The 22,830-nt window shown below is 35.8% G+C and overlaps 1 protein-coding gene across 1 annotated transcript in view; it reads left to right on the top strand.

The window, feature by feature from the left end:
* LOC128579504 (ankyrin repeat domain-containing protein 26-like) overlaps positions 1–22,830 on the top strand; it is a 71,249-nt gene that overhangs the window by 47,424 nt on the left and 995 nt on the right. Inside the window, exons 9-12 of the mRNA XM_053581566.1 lie at positions 5,145–5,311; positions 14,349–14,382; positions 14,834–14,975; positions 22,548–22,761. Of these exons, the coding sequence (XP_053437541.1) occupies positions 5,145–5,311; positions 14,349–14,382; positions 14,834–14,975; positions 22,548–22,761 (557 nt within the window). The remainder of the gene's footprint in view (positions 1–5,144; positions 5,312–14,348; positions 14,383–14,833; positions 14,976–22,547; positions 22,762–22,830) is intronic.

Genomic DNA, 22,830 nt, shown 5'->3' with positions numbered 1-22,830 from the left:
AGTTTTGATACTGCTTCAATTGCCTGGGGAGTCCTCCTCATTAAATATTCACCAAGGCCGATTCCTTCAAGAGTTTTCCCTGCTCTTTCTTCTAGTATTTTTATAGTTTCATGTCTTAAGTTTAAAGATTTTACCAAGTGGGAGTCTATCTTAGTTAATGGTGAAAGGTCTGGATCCAATTTCAGTCTACTACAGATTGCCAGCCAGTTTCTCACTGTGGGCAAAGGAATGGAAGAGAAACTTCTCTAAGGAAGACAGGCGCATGGACTACAGACACATGAAAAAATGCTCATCATCTTAATCATCAGAGAAATGCAACTCAAAACTACTTTGAGATATCACCTAAATCCAGTAAGAGTAGCCCACATAACAAAATCCCAAAACCAGAGATGTTGGCATGGATGTGGAGAAAAGTGCACACTTCTGCACTGCTGGGGGGAATGCACACTAATATGTTTCTTTTGGAAGGATGTTTGGAAGACACTTAGAGACCTAAAAATAGAGGTGCCATTCAATCCTATAATTCCTTAACTAGGTAAATACCAGAAGAACAAAAATCACAATACAAAAAAGACATCTGTACCAGAATATTTATTGCAGCCCAATTCATAATTGCCAAGCTATGGAAGAAGCCCAAGTGCCCATCGACCCATGAATGGACTAGCAAATTGTGGTACATGTATACCATGGAATATTATGCAGCCTTAAAGAAAGATGGAGACTTTATCTCTTCCATGCTCACATGGATAGAGCTGGAACATATTCTTCTTAGCAAAGTATCTCAAGAATGGAAGAAAAAGTATCCAATGTGCTCAGCCTTACTGTGAAGGTAATTTATAGTTTTCATATGCAGGCTATAACCCAACTGTAGCACAAGAATTTGGGGAATGGGCCATAGGCGAGGAAGAGAGAGGGGAATTCAGGGTGAGGGAGGTTAATGGGTGGGGCCACACCTACGGTACATATTATAATGGGTACAGGCAAAACCTACTAAATGCAGAATACAAATGTCTACATACAATAACAAAGAAAATGCCATGAAGGCTACTTTGAACAATTTGATGAAAATAATTTAGATTGTATATGATACCAGCACATTGTAACCCTTGAATGCACAAATGTACACAGCTATGATTTAACAATAAAAAAAGAAAGAAAATAAGTATAGAAGTAACATTTCTTAACTGATAGAGGCCATTTGCTGCAAACCCACAGCCAATATCATAGTTAATGGTGTAAAATTGAAATCATTTCCACTCAGATCAGGAACCAGGCAAGGGGGCCTACTCTCTCCACTGCTTTTTAACATTGTAATGGAAGTTTTAGCCACCGCAATCAGGCTAGAGAAGACAATCAAGGGATCCAAATAGGACCAGAGGAGATCAAATTGTCACTCTTCACAGACGATATGATTATATATCTGAAAAATCCAAGGGAATCAACTACAAAACTCCTAGAAGTGATCAAGGCATATAGTAGGGTCTCAGGATACAAAATTAACACTCATAAATCTGTAGCCTTTATATATACCAACGATAGTCACAGGGAAAAAACAATCAAGGACTTCATTCCCTTTACAATAACCCCAAAGAAGATGAAATATCTGAGAGTGTATCCAACTAAGGATGTGAAATGTCTCTATAAAGAAAACTATGAAACTCTGAGAAAAGAAATAGCTGAAGATGTTAACAAATTGAAAAATGTATCATGCTCATGGCTGGGAAGAATCAATGTTGTTAAAATGTCTATACTACCTAAAGCAATCTACAGATTTAACACAATCTCTATTAAAGCACCTCTGTCATATTTTAAAGACCTGGAAAAATTAGTACTTTGTTTTATACGGAAACAGAAAAAAACCTCAAATAGCCAAGACATTACTCAGAAATAAAAACAAATTGGGAGGTATCATGCTTCCAGACTTCAAACTATATTATAAATTGATAGTGATCAAAGCAGTATGGTACTGGTACAAAAATAGAGAAGTAGATGTGTACTCAGCCCTACTATGAAACTAAATTATAGCTTTCACATGAAGGCTATAACCCAACTAAAGCACAAGACTATGAGGAAAGGGCCAAGGAAGGGGAAGGGAGGGGGGTTATTATGGTGGAGGCAGGGTAATGGGTGGGGCCACACCGATGGTGCATCTTAGAATGGGTACAGACGAAACTTACTAAAGGTAAAATACAAATGTCTATATACAATAACCATGAAAATGCCTGAAGGCTATGTTGAACAGTTAGATGAGAATATTTCAGATCGTATATGAATCCAGCATATTGTACCCCTTGATTGCACTAATGTACACAGTTATGATTTAACAATAAAAAATAAATAAATACATAAATAAAAGGCAAAAAAAAGAGGTAAACCCAGACATTTATTGTCATTTCATTTTTGATAAGCATATTAAAAATATAAATTTTGGGAAAGATTCCTTATTCAATAAATGGTGCTGGATGAATTGGCTGGAAACTTGTAGAAGACTGAAACTGGATCCACACCTTTCTCCTTTAACAAAAATTTACTCTTACTGGTTAAAAAACTCATAATTAAGACATGAAATTATTAATATTCTTAGAGAAAGTGCAAGGGAAATGCTTGAAAAACTTGGCCTGGGAGAATACTTCATGAGGAAGACACCCCAGGCCATTGAAGCACCATCAAAAATACATTATTGGGATCTGATCAAATCAAATGCTTCTGCACTGCCAAGAACACACTAAGTAAAGCAAATAGACAGCCTTCAGAATGGGAGAGGATTTTTGCAAGTTATACTACCGACAAAGGTCTAAGAACCAGAATCCAGAGAATTCAAACTTCTTACTAAGCAAAAAACAAGTGATCCCATTTCATTGTGGGCAAAAGACATGAACAGAAGCGTCTCTGAAGAAGACAGATGCATGGCCTACAGATACATGAAAAAAATGCTCATCATCTTTAATCATCAGGGAAATGCAAATCAAAACTACTCTGACATACCACCTAACTCCAGTAAGAGTAGCCCACATCCTAAAATCCCAAAACAACAGATGTTGGCGTGGATGTGGATAAAAGGGAAGACTTCTGCACTGCTGATTGGAATGCAAACTATTATGTTCCTTTTGGAAGGAAGTTTGGAGAACACTCAGGGATCTAAATTTAGACCTACCGTTTGATCCTGCAATTCTTCTTCTAGGTGTATATCCAAAGGACCAAAAATCATTTGGCAATAAAGATATTTGCAACAGATTGTTCATTGCAGCTCAATTCATAATTGCCAACTCACAGAAGAAGCCCAGGTGCTCATGGACCCATGAATGGATTAATATATTGTGGTATATGTATACCATGGAGTAGTATGCAGCAGTAAAAAGAAAATGGAGACTTTACCTCTTTTATGTTTACATGGGTGGAGCTGGAAAATATTCTTCTTAGTAAAGTATCTCAGGAATGAAAATAAAAGTATCCAATATAGGGCGGCGCCTGTGGCTCAGCGGGTAGGGCGCCGGTCCCATATGCCGGAGGTTGCAGGTTCAAACCCAGCCCCGGCCAAATTAAAAAAAAAAAAAAAAGTATCCAATATACTCAGTACTACTGTGAAACCAATTTATAATCACTCACACTTGCATATGAAAAATGAAACACAACTTAAGCCTAGGATGAAGGAGGGAAGGGGAGGGAGAGGGGAAGGGAGGCAGTGGGAGGGAGAGTAGGGGATAGAAGGAGGACCACACCTATGGAGCACATTGCAAGTACAAGTTGGATCTATCATGTGTAGACCACAAATGTCCTTATAATATAATTGGGTAAATGAGGTGAAAGCTACGTTGATTAATATGATGTGTAAGCACTCCCAATTTGTATAAGTAATCAACACACTGAAAATGGCATTAATGTGTTTATGATCTATGTACAAAAGACTTAATAAAAAAAGAAAAAAAATCATACATTATGATCAAATAAGATTCATCTTATATTAATTTTTTGAGTGGTGAGAAGTATGGATCCTATTTTATTCTTCTGCATATGGCTATACAAATACAATATTACTGGCACCTTTTATTGAAAGGGAGAGATGCCCCAACATATGTTGTTGCCTGCTTTGTCAAAGATCAGGTGTCTATATGTGGATGGTTTTGTATATGGGTATTTTGTCTTGTTTAATCAGCCTGTGTCTCCATTTTTGTGTCAAAACCATGTTGTCTTGGTTACTTTATACTTGTAGTATAGTTTGAAGGTGGTAATGTGATGCCTCCAAATTTGTAAAAGAAGTCATTTTATCAAAAAATACCTGTACTCAAGTGTTCATTGCAACACAATTCACAATTACAAAGATGGGGAATCAACCAAAATGTGCATCAATTCATGAGTAGATTAATAAAACATGGTTCATGTATTCCATAGAATACTAAGCCTCAAAGAATGACTTAATATCTTTTGCAACAATGTGGATATAACTAGGGACCTATTAGAAGGGACGATTATCCTTAGTGAAGTATCTCAAGAATGAAAACATGAATATCACATGTACTTACTACTAAATTGGAATTAAATTGATGGGCACACATGTGAAGTAAACCTCAATAGAAATGAAGCAGGGGGTGACAGGGGGAGGGGACGCAGAAACCTATCTAACAGGTACAGTGAACACTCTCTGGGTGAAAGACATACTTCTATCGATGACTGAAACATTACAAAAGCAATCTACGTAACCAAACTATTTGTACCCCCATAATACTTTTAGATAAATAAATAAGTACACAAATAAATAAATGAAAGGATAGAAGGTGGCATCTTTTGTTTGTCTTTTTATTTCTCAATTTCTGACACTCAAATGGGGTGAAAATTCATTCAATACCAACAGGAAAAGGGAATGACAAAGTTAAGAACGGCCCTTTTTGAAATTTTGAAAAATTCTTTTTGACTCACTCAAAGTGATATAAAGCAGATTCTCCAAACAATTTAAATAACAAAGTTATAATTATATCTCACAATTATGTGATAATACTCAAATGTAATGCTAAAATTAAAGTAATAACAAAATATTTTGCTGGCTCTAATCATAACAAAGTAAAGTGATAAAATCAATCAAAACAAAAAATTTCTTTTTATGGACTAAAGTAGTAACAATTATCCCTTCTATTAAACTTTTCATCAAGGTTAAAAAACAAAGGAAGAAGTGTGAAGCTAATGAGATAGAAGTATCTAAATACCTCTGTGATTTTGCAACTGATGACAGTGATGATGATGGATTTACTCAAAAAAGAAAGGCTGGAGAAACCTACAATCAGCAGTTTTCTAGGAAGGAGAATGAAAAGTGGGACAGGTGAGCCTGTAGCGGTGTTTCATAGTAGATAATTATTACTGTACAAGAAAACTAATTTTAATTTGGACTAACATTCACAATTAACCAGTTGTATACTTAACCTAAGGATTTTCAGCCTTTGCCTGCTATTAGAACAATGCAAATTTACAAACAATGGGAGATCATTGTTTTCAGTCATGCTGATATTTTTGTTTAACAAAAGCAGTGCTGAGAAATGTGTAGAAAATTTATTGTCATGCACTATTTGTTGATAAACCGGTAAATCCACGTTGACAGTTAATTTAGCAATGGGCATCAAATTTCAAATATGTCATTCATTGAATCTAAGAGGTCCAGTTCTGCAGCTAGATCCTACAGGACAATGTGACCCATGTAAACACACAAACGTGTTAAGAACATTCGTTATCTATGATATATACATAAAATAAACCAATATGTATGTACCTAATATATATATATAACCTTTGTTAAAATGCATAGTATTAATTATGTATGTCAAGGACTTTTATATAACTACGTTATCTATATATGTGTATTACAGAAGTTTATTATAACATTGTCATATCAAAAGTTGGAGATAGTCTAAATACGTGTCAGTAAGGAAATACTTAAACACCACACCCATAAAGTAATGTTGCATACAATGATTTTCTAAAATGAGGTGAATCCGTAGTATACTAATGAGGTGAATCTGTACTATACTAATCTAAAATGAGGTGAATCTGTAGTATACTAATCATTTCCCAATGAAAGTATGCTAAAGTATTTAGTTTCACTAAACTAAATACATATAACCAAATTTTGATAGAATTGCTTAAATATCTGCTGAGTTGCAAAAGGCAGCTACATGTTGTTGGAATTCTAGCTTATAACCAAGAAGGTTGGAGGTTATTATATTTTTGGTTTTGTTCTCAATACATGAGTGCTCAACTATTGGAACCTCAAATTAGTCTGAAAATCAGCAAATGATTGCACATGGGCACTCGTTTTCCATATATACATTTCAATAAAGTGTAAAAATGATTAAATCAGAGGTTGTTTAATCTAATAAAATTAGTCTTGGCCAAATTTTCCTTTAAAAGGCCAGAGAGTAAATATGTTTTAGACTTTGTGGGCCATATGGATTTTGTTATAGTCCAAAATCTGTCATAGAAAATGAAGGAACCGGCATGCCTGTGATCCAATAAAACTTTGCTGACAAAAGCAGGCAATGGGCTGAGCTTGGCTCACATGTGCTAATTTACTGACTCTTGTGGTAAAACCCAGTACTACTAATGCAGCAAGTCTTCTTTTAAAAGATTATGCATTTCAATATGAACCACATCACATTATTCAACAGATCTCATGTTACATTATTTATACAATAAGATTGTTCTTGCAATTTTTCCCCTTTTATTTCCATTATGGAATTCAAAATTTTAACATAAATATTTACTTTGTATAGTGAATGAGTATAAAATATACTAAATTTGGATGACTTTTATCACACAGTACATACTTCCCTTGAAATTTCAGTCATTTTTGGTCTTTATTTATATACATGGACAAAATGATAATCAGGTCTTTTCTTTTCCTGTTTCTTTTTTTTTAATTTCATGTAATGTGAGGGTATAAACAATTATTTGTTTACATTATTTTCATTAGTTAGGTAGAGTCCCTCTTGTAGTTGTGTCCCGGACTCAAGAGGTGTTCCATGTACCCTTACATTCTGCCTATTAAGTAGGAGCACACCAATCTCCCTCCAACCTTCTCTTGCCCGTTCCCTTGTTCCCCTTCCTCCCAACTTGAACTGAAACGAGATTTTTCTCTTATGTGGACATGTATTAGATTGTCTACTGGCTTTATACTATTATTGAGTATGTTGGATATTTTTGTTTCTATTTTCTGATGCTTTACTGAAGAATGCATTTCACCTCCATCCAGGTTAATATCAAAGATGTAAACTCTCTGTTTTAAAAATGACTGAGAAGTATGGTGTACACATACCACAGTTTCTTGATCCATATCTGAGTTGATGGACATTCAGGTTGTTTCAGAATCTTGGCAAATGTAAACTGAGCTGCAGTAAACAATCTAGTGAAAATGTCTTTATTAAAAAATATTTTTTTTCTTCTGAGTAGTTATATCTCTATTAATGTGATTCCAGGATCAAATAAAAGTTCCGATTTGAGTTCTCTGAAGATTCTCCATACTTTTATTCAAAAAGGTTGCATTAGTTTGCAGTTCCTGCTAGGGTGTAAAGTGTTCCCCATTACCAATATCAGCAACTTTGGGACTTTGTGATGTGGGCTATTCTCACTGGATCTGGATGATGTCTAGGGCGGTTTTGATTTGCGTTTCTCTATTGATCAGGGAAGATGAGTATTTTTTCATATGTTTATTAGCCACTCATCGGCTTCCTCAGAGAAGGTTCTGTTCATATCACTTGACCAGTAGTAGATGGAATTTGTTTGCTCTATTGATGTTGATTTAATTTGAGTTCTCTGTAGATTCTAATTATCAAACCTTTATCAGATTCATAACATGTGTAAAACCATTCTAAAGGTTGTCTATTTGCTTTACCTGTTGTGTCCTTAGCTGGACAGAAGTTTTTTCAGCTTAATTAAGTCCCATTTGTTCATTTTACATGTTGCTACTGAGGTCTTTGTCATAAAATCTTTCCTGAGTCCAACATCATCAAGAACTTTTTTCACACTTTGTTCTAAGATTCTTATCATTTCATGTCTTAGATTTAAATCTTTTATCCATCTTAAGTCAATTATTTTAAGGGGTGAAAGGTATTGGTCGAGTTTCTTCTACTACAAGAAATTATGTGTAGAAATTTGGCAATGTGGAGGAAATGTACAAATAGCTGCAATCATGCCATCTTCCTAGACTTAACCAGGAAGAAATAGATCTCCTGAAAAGGCAGATATCAAATGCTGAGTGTGCAGAAACAATAACAAAGCTTCTAACACAACCACCAACAACAAAAGCCCAGAAACAGATGACTTCACAACAGAATTCTATCACACCTTCACAGATGAGCTTCTATCTATACTGAAGAACCTATTTCAAAACATTGACAAGGCTGGAGCCTTCCCAAACACATTCTATAAAGCAAATATCACTTTTGTTTTGATTCCAAAACCAGGAAGGGACTTAACAAACAAGGAGAACTTCAGACCAATTTAACTAATGAATATAGATGGAAAAATACTCCATAAAATCTTAGCTAATAGATTACAGCTACTCATTTCAAAAAAAGTATGCATCACAATCAAGTAGATTGCATCCAAGGGGTGCAGGTTGTTTTAACATATGTAAATTCATAAATTTAATACATCCTATCCATAAAAACAAAGTCTAAATGATGCTCTCAATAGAGACAGAAAAAGCATTCGTTAAAATTCAGAATTCTTTACTAACAAGAACATTTAAAATATAGGCATATTTGGTATATTTCTTAAGATGATTGAAGACATCAATCCACAGCTAACATCATGCAGAATGGTGTAAAATTGAATGCTTTTCCAAAGAGAATTGGAACCGGACAAGGATGCACACTCTCACCACTATTACTCAACATAGTTCTAGAAATTCTAGCCAATACCATCAGGCAATAGAAAGAAATAAATGACATCCCAAAGGGAGCAGAGGAGGTCCAACTCTCCCTCTTTCCTGCTGATATACTCTTATATTTAGAAAACCTAGAGACTCAACCAAACACTCCTGGAAGTTATCAGGAAATACAGAAATGTCTCAGGGTATAAAATCACTTTGCAAAGATCAGTAGCCTTGTATATGCCAGTAACAACTAAGCTGTTCAGCTTCTCTTGATTGAGAAGCAAATCAAGGACATAATTCCCTTCAGAGTATCTTCAAAGAAAATTAAATACTTAAGAATATACCTAACAAAAGAGGTGAACTATCTTTTCACAAAGGATTATGAAACCCTAGGAAAAGAAATTATAGAACATACTAACAAATTGCAGAACATACCATGCTCTTTGCTGGGAAGAATCAACATTGCCAAAATGCCTATTCTACACAAAGTAATCTACAAATTTGAGGCAATGGTGATTAAAATACTGACATATTTTGAAGAACTGGAAAAAATAGTACTTCATTTTTTATGGAACCAGAAAATAAGCAATATAGCTAAGGCTATTCTTAGTAATAAAAACAAAGTCAGAGGCATCACCCTACCAGACTTTGGGCTATATTACAAATCTGCCATAAACAAAACACCATGGCATTGTCACACAAATAGAGGCATAGACATATGGAACCGAATTGAAAACCAATGGATCAAACCAATCTCCTCTTGCCATCTGATCTTTGATAAACCAAACAAAAATATACAGTGTGGAAAATAATTAATTTTCAAAAAATGGTGCTGGGAAAACTACATAACCACATGAAAAGACTGAAACTTGCCCCACATATTTCACCCCTTATAAAAATTGGCTCAAGATAGATAAGAGACTTCAATATAAGACACAAAATGATAAAAATCTTAGAAGAAAGCATAGGGGGAAACTCTTGATGATGTTGAGCTAGGGAAAAATTTTATGACAAAGACTTCAGGGCCCATCATAACAACAACAAAAATTAACAAATGGACTTAATTAAGCTGAAAAGCTTCTGCATCACTAAGGACACAACAAGGAAAGCAAGAAGATAATCTTCAGAATGGTAAAAGATATTTGCCAGGGCATGAATCTGACAAAGGACTGATAACTAGAATCTACAGAGAACTCAAGTTAATCAACAGAAAAGAGTAAACAATCCCATCTACCTCGGGACAAGAGATACAAACAGAACCTTCTCTGACAAAGACAGACAAATGGCCAAGAAACATTTGAAAAATGCTCATCTTCCCAGATCATCAGAAAAATGTAAATCATAACTGCCCTGAGATACCACCTAACCCCAATTAGAATAGCCCACATCACAAAGTCTTAAATCTGCAGATGCTGGTGTGGATATGGAGAGAAGGGAACACTTTTACACTGCTGGTGGTACTGAAAACCAATACAACCTTTTTGGAAGGAAGTATGGAGAATCCTCTAAGAACTCAAACTAGCCCTCCCATTTGGTCCTGCATTTCCTTAATGAGGCATCTAGCCACATGGAAAAAAAATTGTACTAAACATTTGCACTGACCATTTGAAGCTCAATTTACAATTGCCAAACTGTGGAAACAACCTAAATGCCCATCAACCAAGGAATGGATTAACAAGCTGTAGTTTGTGTATACCATGAAATACTATTGTGTCATTAAAAAAGATGGAGATTTTACATCTTTTTTACTAACCTGTATGGAGGTGGAACACATTCCTCTTCATAAAGCATCAGAAGAGTGGAGAAGAAAGAACGCAATGTACTCAATTCTAATATGAAGGCTGTAAGTGGTCTAATAGAAGGTGGGGGATAGGGAAATGAGGGATGGGGAGAGGGGCAGAGGAAGTAGGGTAAGGGGTCACAGTGTATGCCACACCTCTTGGGGGTCGGACACAATTACAAGAGGGAGTTTACCTAACAACTTCAATCAGTGTAACATAATTCTTTGTAACCTTAATAAATTTCAAACAATAAAAATAAATAAATACATAAATAAATTAATAATAAAATTGAAGATAGAACAAGGTGCTTTTATAGGATTGCTCAATGCTAACCCCGTGAAGCCCAAGGATGGCTCAGAGAAGGTGTCCTTAGCTATGGATCATCCCCAGAATCTCTTAATTATGGGTGAAGCTCTTGATCTTGAAACCTATAAAGCAAAGAAAAAGAATGGAGAACCTCATGCACAGATGGTTAATTTGTGAAACTCTGAATACTTGAGTGTCACATCCAGGCTCAGTACTGGAAACTCAGTGCACAACAGGCTGACCTGCAGTCCACCTTATCCAGAGGATAAATTCCAAAGAAGTTTGCCTGCAAAGTCACCAGCCTTGAAGAATGGCTATGTCAAGATGGTTTTTACCACTGAGGAGTTTCTTCCGCGTCCTATGTGGCCTCAGTTGCAGCAGCTGTTGTGCCTACGAAGATGATTCAAACCACTCGGAGCAATCTGGTTGTCAAAGGTGCAGACTTGATCATTCAGGAAACAAAACAAATACTCAGAATGCCCCAGAAGAGCTTGTCTTGCTCTGAGGAGTTCAAAGAATTGAGGGATCTGCCACTGAGTGGAGCCAGAAGCCGGTAGCATTTAGTCAAAGCCATGACTACAGGGATCATGGGAAGCCCCAAACCTGCCATGCAGTCTGTATTGGCATCGGCCCTCTTAAAACAACAGAAGCAGCAAATGTTGTAGATGAGGGAAAGGAAATCAGAAGCTTTTTGGAGACAATTTCTCCAAGGCTCAAATAAAGTCAAGAGCCTGGCTCTGCCATCCTCATCTTAATAGCCCACTGATCAATCTGCATGGATGGGGACTGATTTCCCCAGGATGGAAGGCAGCTTGACCAGGTGGATGCCCAAGATGGGGTGTGGCATCTCAAAAGGAAATGACGTTCTCTTTTCTGATGAGTCACAACCACCAAAACCAAAACTGAGTGCTTTAGCAGAAACAAAAAACTTGGCTGCTGTCACCAAATTAAGAGCAAAGGCCAGCTTCTTAAAGAAACACACCAAAATAGCCTCAAAATGATACAAAAGGATTCCCAGGATACCCTGGGAGTGGTGAAATGTGTAGAAAAGAACACCATGTTTTCTTCCCAAGCTGAGGATGAATTGGAGCCTGCCATGAAGAAAAGGAGAGAGCAGTTTGCCTGACTGGAATCTGAGTAATTTCAGGAAATTCTAAAAGTAAAGTCAAAGTGCACAGGTGTCCTGAAAGAGGCTGAGGCTGAGCTGCATAAATGCTATTTTGAGGCATTGGTGAAAAAAAAAAAAATGGAAGAAAAGATGAGAAACATCAGAGAAGTGAAGTGTCTAGTCGTGACATGCAAGATGGGCACCTACGCCGATCTCCATGTGCTGGAGACCTGTGTCAGTGAGCAGCACGACCTCTACTGGCTCAATGACATGAAAAAGTTTTTCAAGTGTCCCTGTGGGGACAGACTCCCACACAAGCACTGCAGTAATCGTGGCCTCTAAAAAAAAAGGGAGGGAATGCTAAAAGAAAACTCTGGTCCAAATATCAGAGGAGAAATTTTGTTACCAAAAGGAGAACACGCCAAATTCCTAAGTAGCCTCAAATAACCCTAACGTCATTTGCCTCAATCTTTTTTTCTTCATGTGGCTCTGGAAAGGCCAACATTGACTGCGGATTGCCTTTGTTTCTGACTGACACCAGCAAAAACCCATGCACAGATGGTTCAATTGTGTGGGCTTAACACCAAATTTAACATTGATGTTTAAGTGGAAAACCAGAATATTGTCTTCCCTGTTCTCACTACAGTATTGTGGCAACATTACAGTTTTCACAGAAATTTTTGGCCCCAAACTGGAAGGTAAACCGAGAGGTGTGTTTCTGTACCTCTTGGTTATACACTCCTTTATCTCAATGAAGTTTATCTCGTGGAGATAAAAATATACATTGTATAATGACATTAACAATAGCAGCATTGTGATTTTATGAGATACTCTAAATTATCAAAGGTATTACCTTTATAGCCTAGACAAGGGAAGATTTTGATTATGTACAATAGAAAAATAAATGATTGACAGTTTATCGCAGATAACACTTTTTTGTATCATAAATTTATAAAGCTTGAAAACCACATTTCTTTGTACCAATAGTGTCATGGACGTGTATTGTGTACTCAATAAGTATTTGTTGAATACAAGAATAAACAGTGGAATAGATAATTTCGTGCTGATGAGGAATTTTCTTTAGAAAAATAAGTTTTGAACTTGTTGAAAGTAGGTTTCTCTAATTGCCTAGATACAACCATATGAAGGCTTTTAGTTTTTAAAAAATATGTGAGATTTAGAAAATTTTGTTTATAATTATCGCCGTAAAAAGAATGATTATGTGGATTTATCTACTATCCTATCATTTAAGAGCAGTTGACAATAAATTTGATTTTCACAACAGGGTATGAAGCTCATGTGTTGGAGCCAGAATTCTGGGGTTTGAATGTGTGGTCTCTACTGACCATCTGTATGTGCTTGGGCAAATTACTTGGTGTTCTGAGCCTAGTCTCCTCCTTTATAAAACCATACAGGATGATAACATCTGTAAAAGGGTAGCTACATCACAGAGCTCTGTAAGGATTCACATTAATTAAATACATATACAGTGCTTTAAATACTACATATAGTTACATAGTAAGTTGTGAAAGTACAGATGAAAAACATTATTATTATTATTGTTCTTTTTTTAAGACAGAGTCTCACTTTGTAACACTTGGTAGAATGCTATGGTGTCACAGCTCACAGCAACCTCAAACTATTAGGCTTACGCGATTCTCTTGGTCAACTTCCCAAGTAGCTGGGACTACAGGCCCCGACCACAATGTCTGGCTATTTTTAGTGACAGTGTCTCACTCTCGCTCAGGCTAGTCTTGTACTCATGAGTTCAGGCAGTTCACTGCCTCTGCTTCCCAGAGTGCTGGGATTACAGGTGTGAGCCACAGCTTCTGGCCTTGAATTTAACATTATTAACATTATTACAAACATTTAACATTATTAAAAAAAGAATTTCCCTCATATAAGTATGTTAGATAATTCAAATAAAAATAAGTATTAGTGCCTGTAAATTACCATATTTATTAAAAAGGAGAGTGACAAACACCTGGTATATTTCTATCAAATAATGCAAGAAGTATGCTTGTCCTTTCTCTTTTTCAGAAGGCTTAATCTAAATGTAATTCTTTGTTAGGATGTTATGTAGTATGTTTTCTTTGTCTCTTAATGTTACTGTTTATACTTCAATCCCTCTTGTAGAAAATGATTGATTTTACATTATGTATTAAAAACCCTAAAAACTCTGTAAGTAGGAGAAATAAATGACAAAAGCAGATATTTTATTAAACAGCAATTGTTTTAGATATTTTGCATTTTGTATATTTCCTATTTGCTAAAAGGAATTATTTGTGTTTTTTAGGCCTACAAAGAGAACATCTAAGAACAAGAACAAGGTATTATTAAAAAATCATCAAATATGTCATAATTTGAAAATATAAAGTTAAAGTAAAAAGAGTCTTTTGCTATAAAGACATTTCCTTTAAAAACTGATTAAGGAACCATAGCCATAGGTAAAAGTGTCATCCTTTTAGCACACATCAGTACTTTACAAAATATCTGTGGTTTTGCTCATATAAAAAATAAATAATTTTTTTCATTCCTGAGATACTTTACGAAGAAGAATATTTTCCAGCTCCATCTATGTAAACATAAAAGAGGTAAAGTGGTACAAATAATCAACACATTGAATCCCGAAATGGCATAAATGTGTTTATGATCTATGTACAAATGACTTATTAAAAAAGAAAGAAAAGAAAAGAAAATGGATAACTATCACTTCTGTACATTTAGACTATGCTGTAAACATTTGGGGGACATTTTGAAGCACTGTTCTTTATTTTATAGGTGAAAAAACAAATACACACTATGGATGACCATGATGACTTAACCTGGTCATCTGAGGGAGCCTCAGAGGATTATGAGTTTCCTTCCGTTAATTATAAGAATTTGACATTTCTTGCTAAACAACATGGAAAGCACTATAAAGGTAGGACCATTGCATGAGTGTAAGGCCTTTTTATGTGTCCTACAGTAGCATATGCATTGCTTAGCACTGCACCGTAGAGCACACATGTATTATGGTAACATTAATCTCAGAAATGTGCTTTATGTTTATGTAGAATGAGAACTACATTATTTTATGAACTCAGTCAAAGCGTTCTGAGAATCCCACTGTACTTCTCTCAGTGTAAATGGCACCCACGTGTGTTGCTGACCCTACTTCTCTCTTACACTTTCCCAACATCAGGTTGCCATTATCTCCCACTCAGAATGCTACGGTAACCTTAGAACTGCTTTCCTCACAACCCCATCTCCTGAGGCCATGCTCTACTCTGCAACCATTATATATATCATCAATCCTCTGTGAGTTGACCACTCAAGGGACTATAACGAACTGGTCAACACATGGAGATGGCCAACATAAGGAACTAGGCCTACTGTACAGATACGTATGTGTGGTGGATGTGTGGTCAACTTGAGGTCAAATTGAGGTGGTCAATGCAGGGAGGTGGTCAACTATGGAGGGCCTACTGTACTTTTAAAAATGAGGATCCCATCGTGTTAAAAATCCTTGTTGAAAATACATCTACCACTTCTCATTATTATAAGATTAGAGATCTCAACTCTAGCATTATCCTGCTAGAGTTGTGTCTGGCTGTTATTTCTTTGTGTGTTTCGGCCACTGTCTTAGGTGTTTGTTCCTGCTTTCAGTGGCTTCAGAGGGGCGTAATTAGTATATGAAGAAATGTGCAATATCGTAAGTTTTGAAATATACAAGTGAACCCATGGCCATAATAAGAGAGTTAACAAATTCATCACCCACAGCACTCTCCTCCTGGCGTTTTATATTCCCTTATTTTAGAACCTGCTAAATTACATTCCATAGTATTCATAGTATTTGTACCATTTTCCATTCCTGACAGCAGTCCATGACAGTTCCATTCTCTCTGCATCCTCACACTCAGTATATCATTGTTTTTAATTTTAGACATTCTGATGTGCATGCTTTGCGCATACTATTTTGGTTTCAATACACGGCATCCTAATGACTCATAATGTTGAGCATCCTAACATGTGCATATTTGTCATCTGTACATCTTCAATGAGCTGTCTTTGCAAATTTCTTGCCATTTAAAAAATTTAACTGTTCTTCTCTTTGTTGAGTTTTAAGAGTTCTTTATATATTCTGGATACAGTTTCTTTACTAGCTTTGTTTTTTGCAAGGAATCTTTCCTGGTTTGCATTCCAAGGAATGTTTCCAAACGTTCCAAAAAATGTTTCCCAGTGTTCATTTTTTAATAGTATTCCAATGAATTCTGGTTTATCTGTTTGTTTAATAATGGCTTTTGTTTTGTCCTATTTAAGAATGGTCTACCTAGTGCAAGGTCACAAATAATTTCTCCTATGCATCTAAAAGTTTTACAGTTTTTGTTGTTACATTTAAGCTTATAATCCTTCTTGAGTTCCTCTTTGTTCATGGTTTGATGTATGGATTTCAGTTCAATTTGGGGATGTGGAACTCCAGTTTGTTCATATGCCATAAAAGCCATTGTTGCTCTGGTGCATTGACATTGCACCTTTGTTGAAAACAAGTTGTCTGTACACATGCTGGTCTGTTTCTGGATGTTCTATTGTGTACCACTAATCTATAGGTGCTCCTCAAATATACAGCTATGTCCTGATAAAACCATCATAATTAAAAATCCATTTAATGCCCCCAATAAGTCCATCAAAAAGTTGAAAAATTCTAAGTCAAACCATCTTAAGTTTGGCTGCCATTATACAAGTTGAGCATCCCTATTCCAAAACTCTGAAATATGAAAGGCTCCTCAATCTGAATTTTTTTTAATTTTTTTATTTATTCCTTTTTTTGAGACAGAGTCTCACTATGTTGTGCTCAGTAGAGTGCCATAGCGTTACAACTCACAGCAACCTCAAACTCTTGTGCTTAAGCAATTCTCAGGTGCCTCAGCCTCCCAAGTAGCTGGGACTCCAAGCACCTGCCACAATGCCTGGCTATTTTTTGTTGCTGTTGTCACTGTTATTTACTTGACCTGGGCCAGGCTATAACCTGCCAACCTCGGTGTATGTGGCTAGCGCCATAACCACTGTGCTATTGGCGCCAAGCTGTACATGTGAAACTTTTGGAGTGTCAACATAATACCAAAAGTGGAAGATTCCATACCTGACCTCATGTACACAAACTTTGTTCATGCACAAAGTTATTCAAAACCCTGTAGAAAATTATTCTCAGACTATTGTAAGATGTATATAAAACCTAGGGGTAATTTCGTGTTTAGATTTAGGTTTCATTCCCAAGATGATCTCATTTTATGTGTACGTATGTTTCAAGATCTGAAACACTTTTGCTCTCAAGCATTTTGGATAAGGGACACTAAAGCTGTGCCTGTTTCATGTTGTTCTAGTTAATAAGGGTTCATACAATTCCTAAAAGCACCCCTTCAATTTGGTTATATTCTTCAGGGTTATTTTGGTACATAAATGTTAGAATAGCTTGTCAATTAAAAACAAGTTACTGGGTGGCGCTTGTGGCTCAGTTTGTAGGGTGCCAGCCCCATATACCGATGGTGGCGTGTTCAAACTTGGCCCCGGCCAAACTGCAAATAAAAAATAGCCAGTAGTTGTGGCAGGTGCCTGTAGTCCCAGGTACTCAGGAGGCTGAAACAAGAGACTCACCTAAGGCCTGGAGTTGAAGGTTGCTGTGAGCTGTGACATCACAGTACTCTACCAAGGGCAACAGTGTGAGACTCTGTCTCTACAAAAACAAACAAACAAAAAACAACTTACTGGCCTACTAGGAATTAGGTTGTGCTCATGATGCTTCTATAGGTTAATTTGGAGAAAATTGACTTCTTAACAATAATGAATTATTTCATTCCTGAATAAAGTGCATTACTTTATTTGTGAAGGTCATATTTAATTTTCTCAGCTAACATTTTGTGCTATGGAGTATATATGTCCTCCCTATTTTATTGCATTTATCTGTATTTTATGTTGTTATAAATGACATTTTAAACATTTTTGCTTTTATATTTTAATGCTAATTGTATTTGGACATACAGGTGATTTCTATATGTTGATTTTGTATCATCAACTTAACTCATTTATGACTTGTAGTACCTCTTTGATAGATTCATTGAGATTTTCTAAATGGACTCTATGTTGTCAAAGCTTTGCTTTCTCAAACTACTTTCTTCATGGATGTGGAGAAAAGGGAACACTTCTGCACTGCTGTTGGGAATGCAAGCTAATACATTCTTTTTGGAAAGAAGTTTGGAGAACACTTAGGGAACCAAAAGTAGACTTGCTATATGATCCTCCAATTCCTCTCCTATATCCAGATGACCAAAAATCATTATACAACAAAGATATTTGCACCAGAATGTTTATTGCAACCAATGCATAATTTCCCAATCATGGATGAAGCCCAACCGTCCATGAATGGATTAATAAACTGTGGTATATGTATACCATGGAATGTTATGCAGCCTTAAAAAAACATGGAGACTTTAGCTCTTTTGTATTTACATGGATGGAGCTGGAACATATTCTTCTTAGTAAAGTATCTCAAGAATGCAAGAAAAAGTATCCAATGTACTCAGTACTTTTGAGAAACCAATATGCAATCACCCCCACTTTCATATGAAAGATAAAACACAGCTATCGCCCAGAATGAAGGAGGAAAGAGGAGAGTGAGGGGAGGGGTCAGGTAACTTGGGGGGTTTTCAAGGGTACATGTCAAATCTATTAAGAGTAGAGTATAAATATGTCTTAACACAATAAGTAAGTAAGTGAGGTGAAGGCTATAGTAAACAGTTTGATGTAAGCATTCCAAATTATATATAAAATCAGCACATTGTACCCCAGAAATGCATTAATGTAAACAGTTATGATTTAATAAAAAATTATTGAGAAATAGAAAAGATAGTAAATATTTTAAACCTGTTGTAAAACAAACTCTGATGTAGCTCATCAATTCTGTCATTATTGTATGAGAGTGGTCATAGAGCAGTCAATACAGACATTAATGAACATCTGCGTTATCATAAAACAAAGCTAGCTCACAGGTTGGAGTTCACTCACCCTAGTATGTGATCATGGTTGTAAATAAAGATCACGTTTTACTTCTTCCTTCCAATTAGGATGCCTTTGATTCCTGTTTCTGGCTCACTGTACTGGCCAGAATCTTCAGTGCAATGCTGAATGACAGCACTGAAAGTAGCATTCCTATGTTCTTCCTGGTCTTAGAGAGAAAGCATTCAGTTCTCCCCATGACATCTGTTAGCTGAAAGTTTATCACAGGTGCTCCTTGTCATGCTGAAGAAGTTCCTTTATATTCTTAGTTTGCTGAGAGTGTTTTTAAATAAAGAATGAGTATTAAATTTTTTCTCATGCCTCCATCTACTGATATGGTCCTATAATTCACTTTTGATTTGTAATATGGTGAATAACAGGGACTTTTGAATGTAAAATTAACCCTGTGTTCCTGGGATAAACCTCATTTGTTTATAAGGTATTATCCTTTTAATATATCTTTGAATTTTATTTGTTAACATTTAGTTTAGATTTTTTTAAAGACTTCATTTCTTTTAGAGCCATCTTATTTTATTTATTATTTCAGATTGATATGAGGGTAGATGCCTAGTAATGGGATTGTGAGATCATCTGGAAGGTCTGATTTGAGTTCTTTGAGGATTCTCCATACTTCTTTCCAAAGAGGCTGCATTAGTTTTCACTCCCACCAAAACTGTAAAAGCATTGATAATGAACTCCATTCTGAAAGACAGTCAACATAAACAGAGTCATGAGACACTGATACACCAAGGTTATGAAACGTTAATGAGGGGCTTGTACAGTACTACCAACGTAAGCACACGGTTGTGAGTTTGTAAACTTAATTGTCAGGCTTCATATGTCATTCTGTGACTTTCTTTTATTTGCTCAGCATTTGTGAGATCAATCCATATTGACACAAGTATATTTGGTTTAATTTATTTTGATTTTTATAATATTCCATCACATAAGTGCTGCAACATCAAACTCTTTGAAAGCTGTTATGATACTCCTAATGGCTTTTGTATTACATAGGCATATCCACAGATATTTATTATGTTTTTTATTAATATTGAAAAAATTAAAATACAAAACCAGGGTTTATGTGTTTATTTATTTGATAAAAACATCCATCCTATATGGGGCACTGATATTTGATATCCAAATATATTTCCAAGAAACATTCACTTATTTCAGGCCCACATTGCCTTTCTTTTCCAATATTTCCTTGTAATTCATCTTCTGCCATTCACTTGTGTTTTACTGAAATTCATCTTCCATATAGAATTTAGAGTGATTTACTTCGGTGAAAATGGGATAATTAATATCTCTTTGAAATATTAATATCCAAGCACCATGAAATTTCATAGAAGGATTTCTGCTGTCTCTTCCCTGTCTGCATTTTTTTCTGGCATCCCTGAGCTTCTAGAATGCCTGGCTCACCAATCCCTATACTGTAGACAAATACATGTTTTTTTCAGGATTTTTTCTCTCTTGCTTTCTGCTTCCTCTCCTGCTCTCATCCTTTCCTGGCCCCTACGCCCTTTAATTTGGCTCATCTAAGTGTCAACTCAGACATGATCGCTGGAAAACTCATTTTTGACAGTTTTATTTATATTCCTTCCAGCTACAGCATCAATAATTATTGAGTAAAACAGATAAAGACTGTTCCAGAAGTTTTGAAATATTGTGCTTACAGTATAGGGGCAAAGGTTAGAGACATGGCAAGAAACGACTTACAGTTTAGGTAGGAACATTGCAGTAGAGATGACACTAGAGTACTAAGGCAGCCCTGAGGATGGAGATGCCTATTTATCTGGTGAAACAGCAGGAATCAATGAAGGCTTCATGTAGCAGGCTAAGGCCTTAAAAGATGAAAATAAAATTGTTAGAATAGCAGAGGAAATCTTTTCATATGTAACAAACAGGATGTACACTGATGGAAATATAAAAAGTAACAGAAGTTTGTGAATTATTAATAAAACAACATGCACAGCATGCTGTTGAACGGTCCTATTATGAAGTAGAGAACAATCCACAATGTTATTTTATATGTGTATTGTATATTTAAATACTGTTTTTCTTCTAACATTATATGTATATACATTAGGTGGATAAATCTGTGAGTAAATCTGTGATATGTCTGTATTTGTTGAACCTAGTGACATCTAGTGCCCTTTGGGTGGTTTTGTGAAGTTTTGGATAATTAGAAGTATTTTTTCATCAAAGGTTTCTCATAGATCACAAATATCTCAGTTTTGTGAATATTTTCTTTCATGATATCTAATCTTTTTTTTTTTTTTTTTTTTTTCCTATCTGGTGTAGTCTGCCTCTCTGACATTACAATTTACACATCTATCAGTACAGGTTTTTTTAATTTTTAATTTCTTCCATGTCTAAGATTTACATAGGGATAGGGTTGCGTTACTTTAAAACAGCTTGGCCCTTTCTGCTGTTGCTTTTATAATTTGAGATAATACCCTACGCAAGAGGCAAGACCTATTTCATGATTATCTTATGCAGTCTGTGTTTTTCCATCCTTCATTATGAGAATGGACACTTCCTGGCACTATATGAGCACCAGGCTTGGTTGACCTTGATGTTGTTTAGATAATTTTTCTCTTAGTCTCAAATAATTCCTAGCACACATGCACAGTTGACTACTCTGATAAATACCTGAGAGGGGAATCTCCACACATCTCCAGGATTCTTTCACTATACTGCTTTCTCCTCTTCAGTTGCTATCCTGTGATCACTGCCTGCTTTGGTCTTTTCAGACTCTCCTTACTCAACTACAATTAGGGGAGTCTGGTAGCGTGTAGGTCAGGCTTTTTCTTTTTTTTTATTTTTTTTCTCCAGGTGTGCTTTCCTGAAAACTCTGTTAAGGCAGGGATCTGGGGCATTCCCAAGGCTTCCTTCTCTTGTTTTCTATTTTTCAAAGATCTTTGTCTTTGTTGCCTAAATTCTACTGTCTTAATAATAACTGTTTAATGTATTTTGGCTGGTTTTTTTTTGGGGGGGGGGTAAGGGGGAAAATTCACACCTGTTCCTCTGTCTTGGCTAGAAGGAGATTGCAGTAGAACTTCAGCACATGCTATGGACCGGCCAGCATGCTTTTATTCTTGCTTTACTTTACTGCTTGCTTCTCATCCTTCATCTGTCCGTATGGTCATCTCTTCCTCAGAGAAATCTTCCCTGGGCCCAGTATAGATTAAATTCTCTTACATAACATACTAATTTTCTTACAGAATCTATCTGAATTAATAATTGTCACTGTTTTGTCTTTTTTTTTTTCCACTTTACTTCAAGCTAAATAAGAGCAGAGGTCCTGTCTAGTTCTGCAGAGCTCAGTATCACATGTCCGCCACTGTACCCACTGAGTTATATATGTATAATGTGTGAGTGAGTGACTGTGAGAATGTGAAGCCCTTTATATATAAAAAGTGTTCCTGTATTCTCTTTCTTTTTTTTCATCCTGATACAGATTCTTTTAACCAATTGGAAATTCAAAACACAGCTCTGTCCTGTAAGAGCCATGCAGAACGTAATAAAAATTATTATAAAAAACTTACAGATAATATCAAAGCACTGGAAACTATGATTATTTTTCTAAAAATGAAGCTATTTAAAACGAAAGGAATAAACTTACAGTTATACCATCAAAGATGTGAATCGGAGCAAAAACTCCACAGTTTGAGGTATGAAATCCTAGCTTTAAAGAAACATTTGAACTATTTATTTGGAACTATTTATTTGAAATATTTATT

This window comes from Nycticebus coucang, unplaced genomic scaffold, assembly GCF_027406575.1.
Source record: "Nycticebus coucang isolate mNycCou1 unplaced genomic scaffold, mNycCou1.pri scaffold_60, whole genome shotgun sequence".
Classification (NCBI taxonomy): Eukaryota; Metazoa; Chordata; class Mammalia; order Primates; family Lorisidae; genus Nycticebus; species Nycticebus coucang.
The sequence above is the reverse complement of the archived record's forward strand: the minus strand, read 5'-3'. Positions and strand labels throughout refer to the sequence as shown.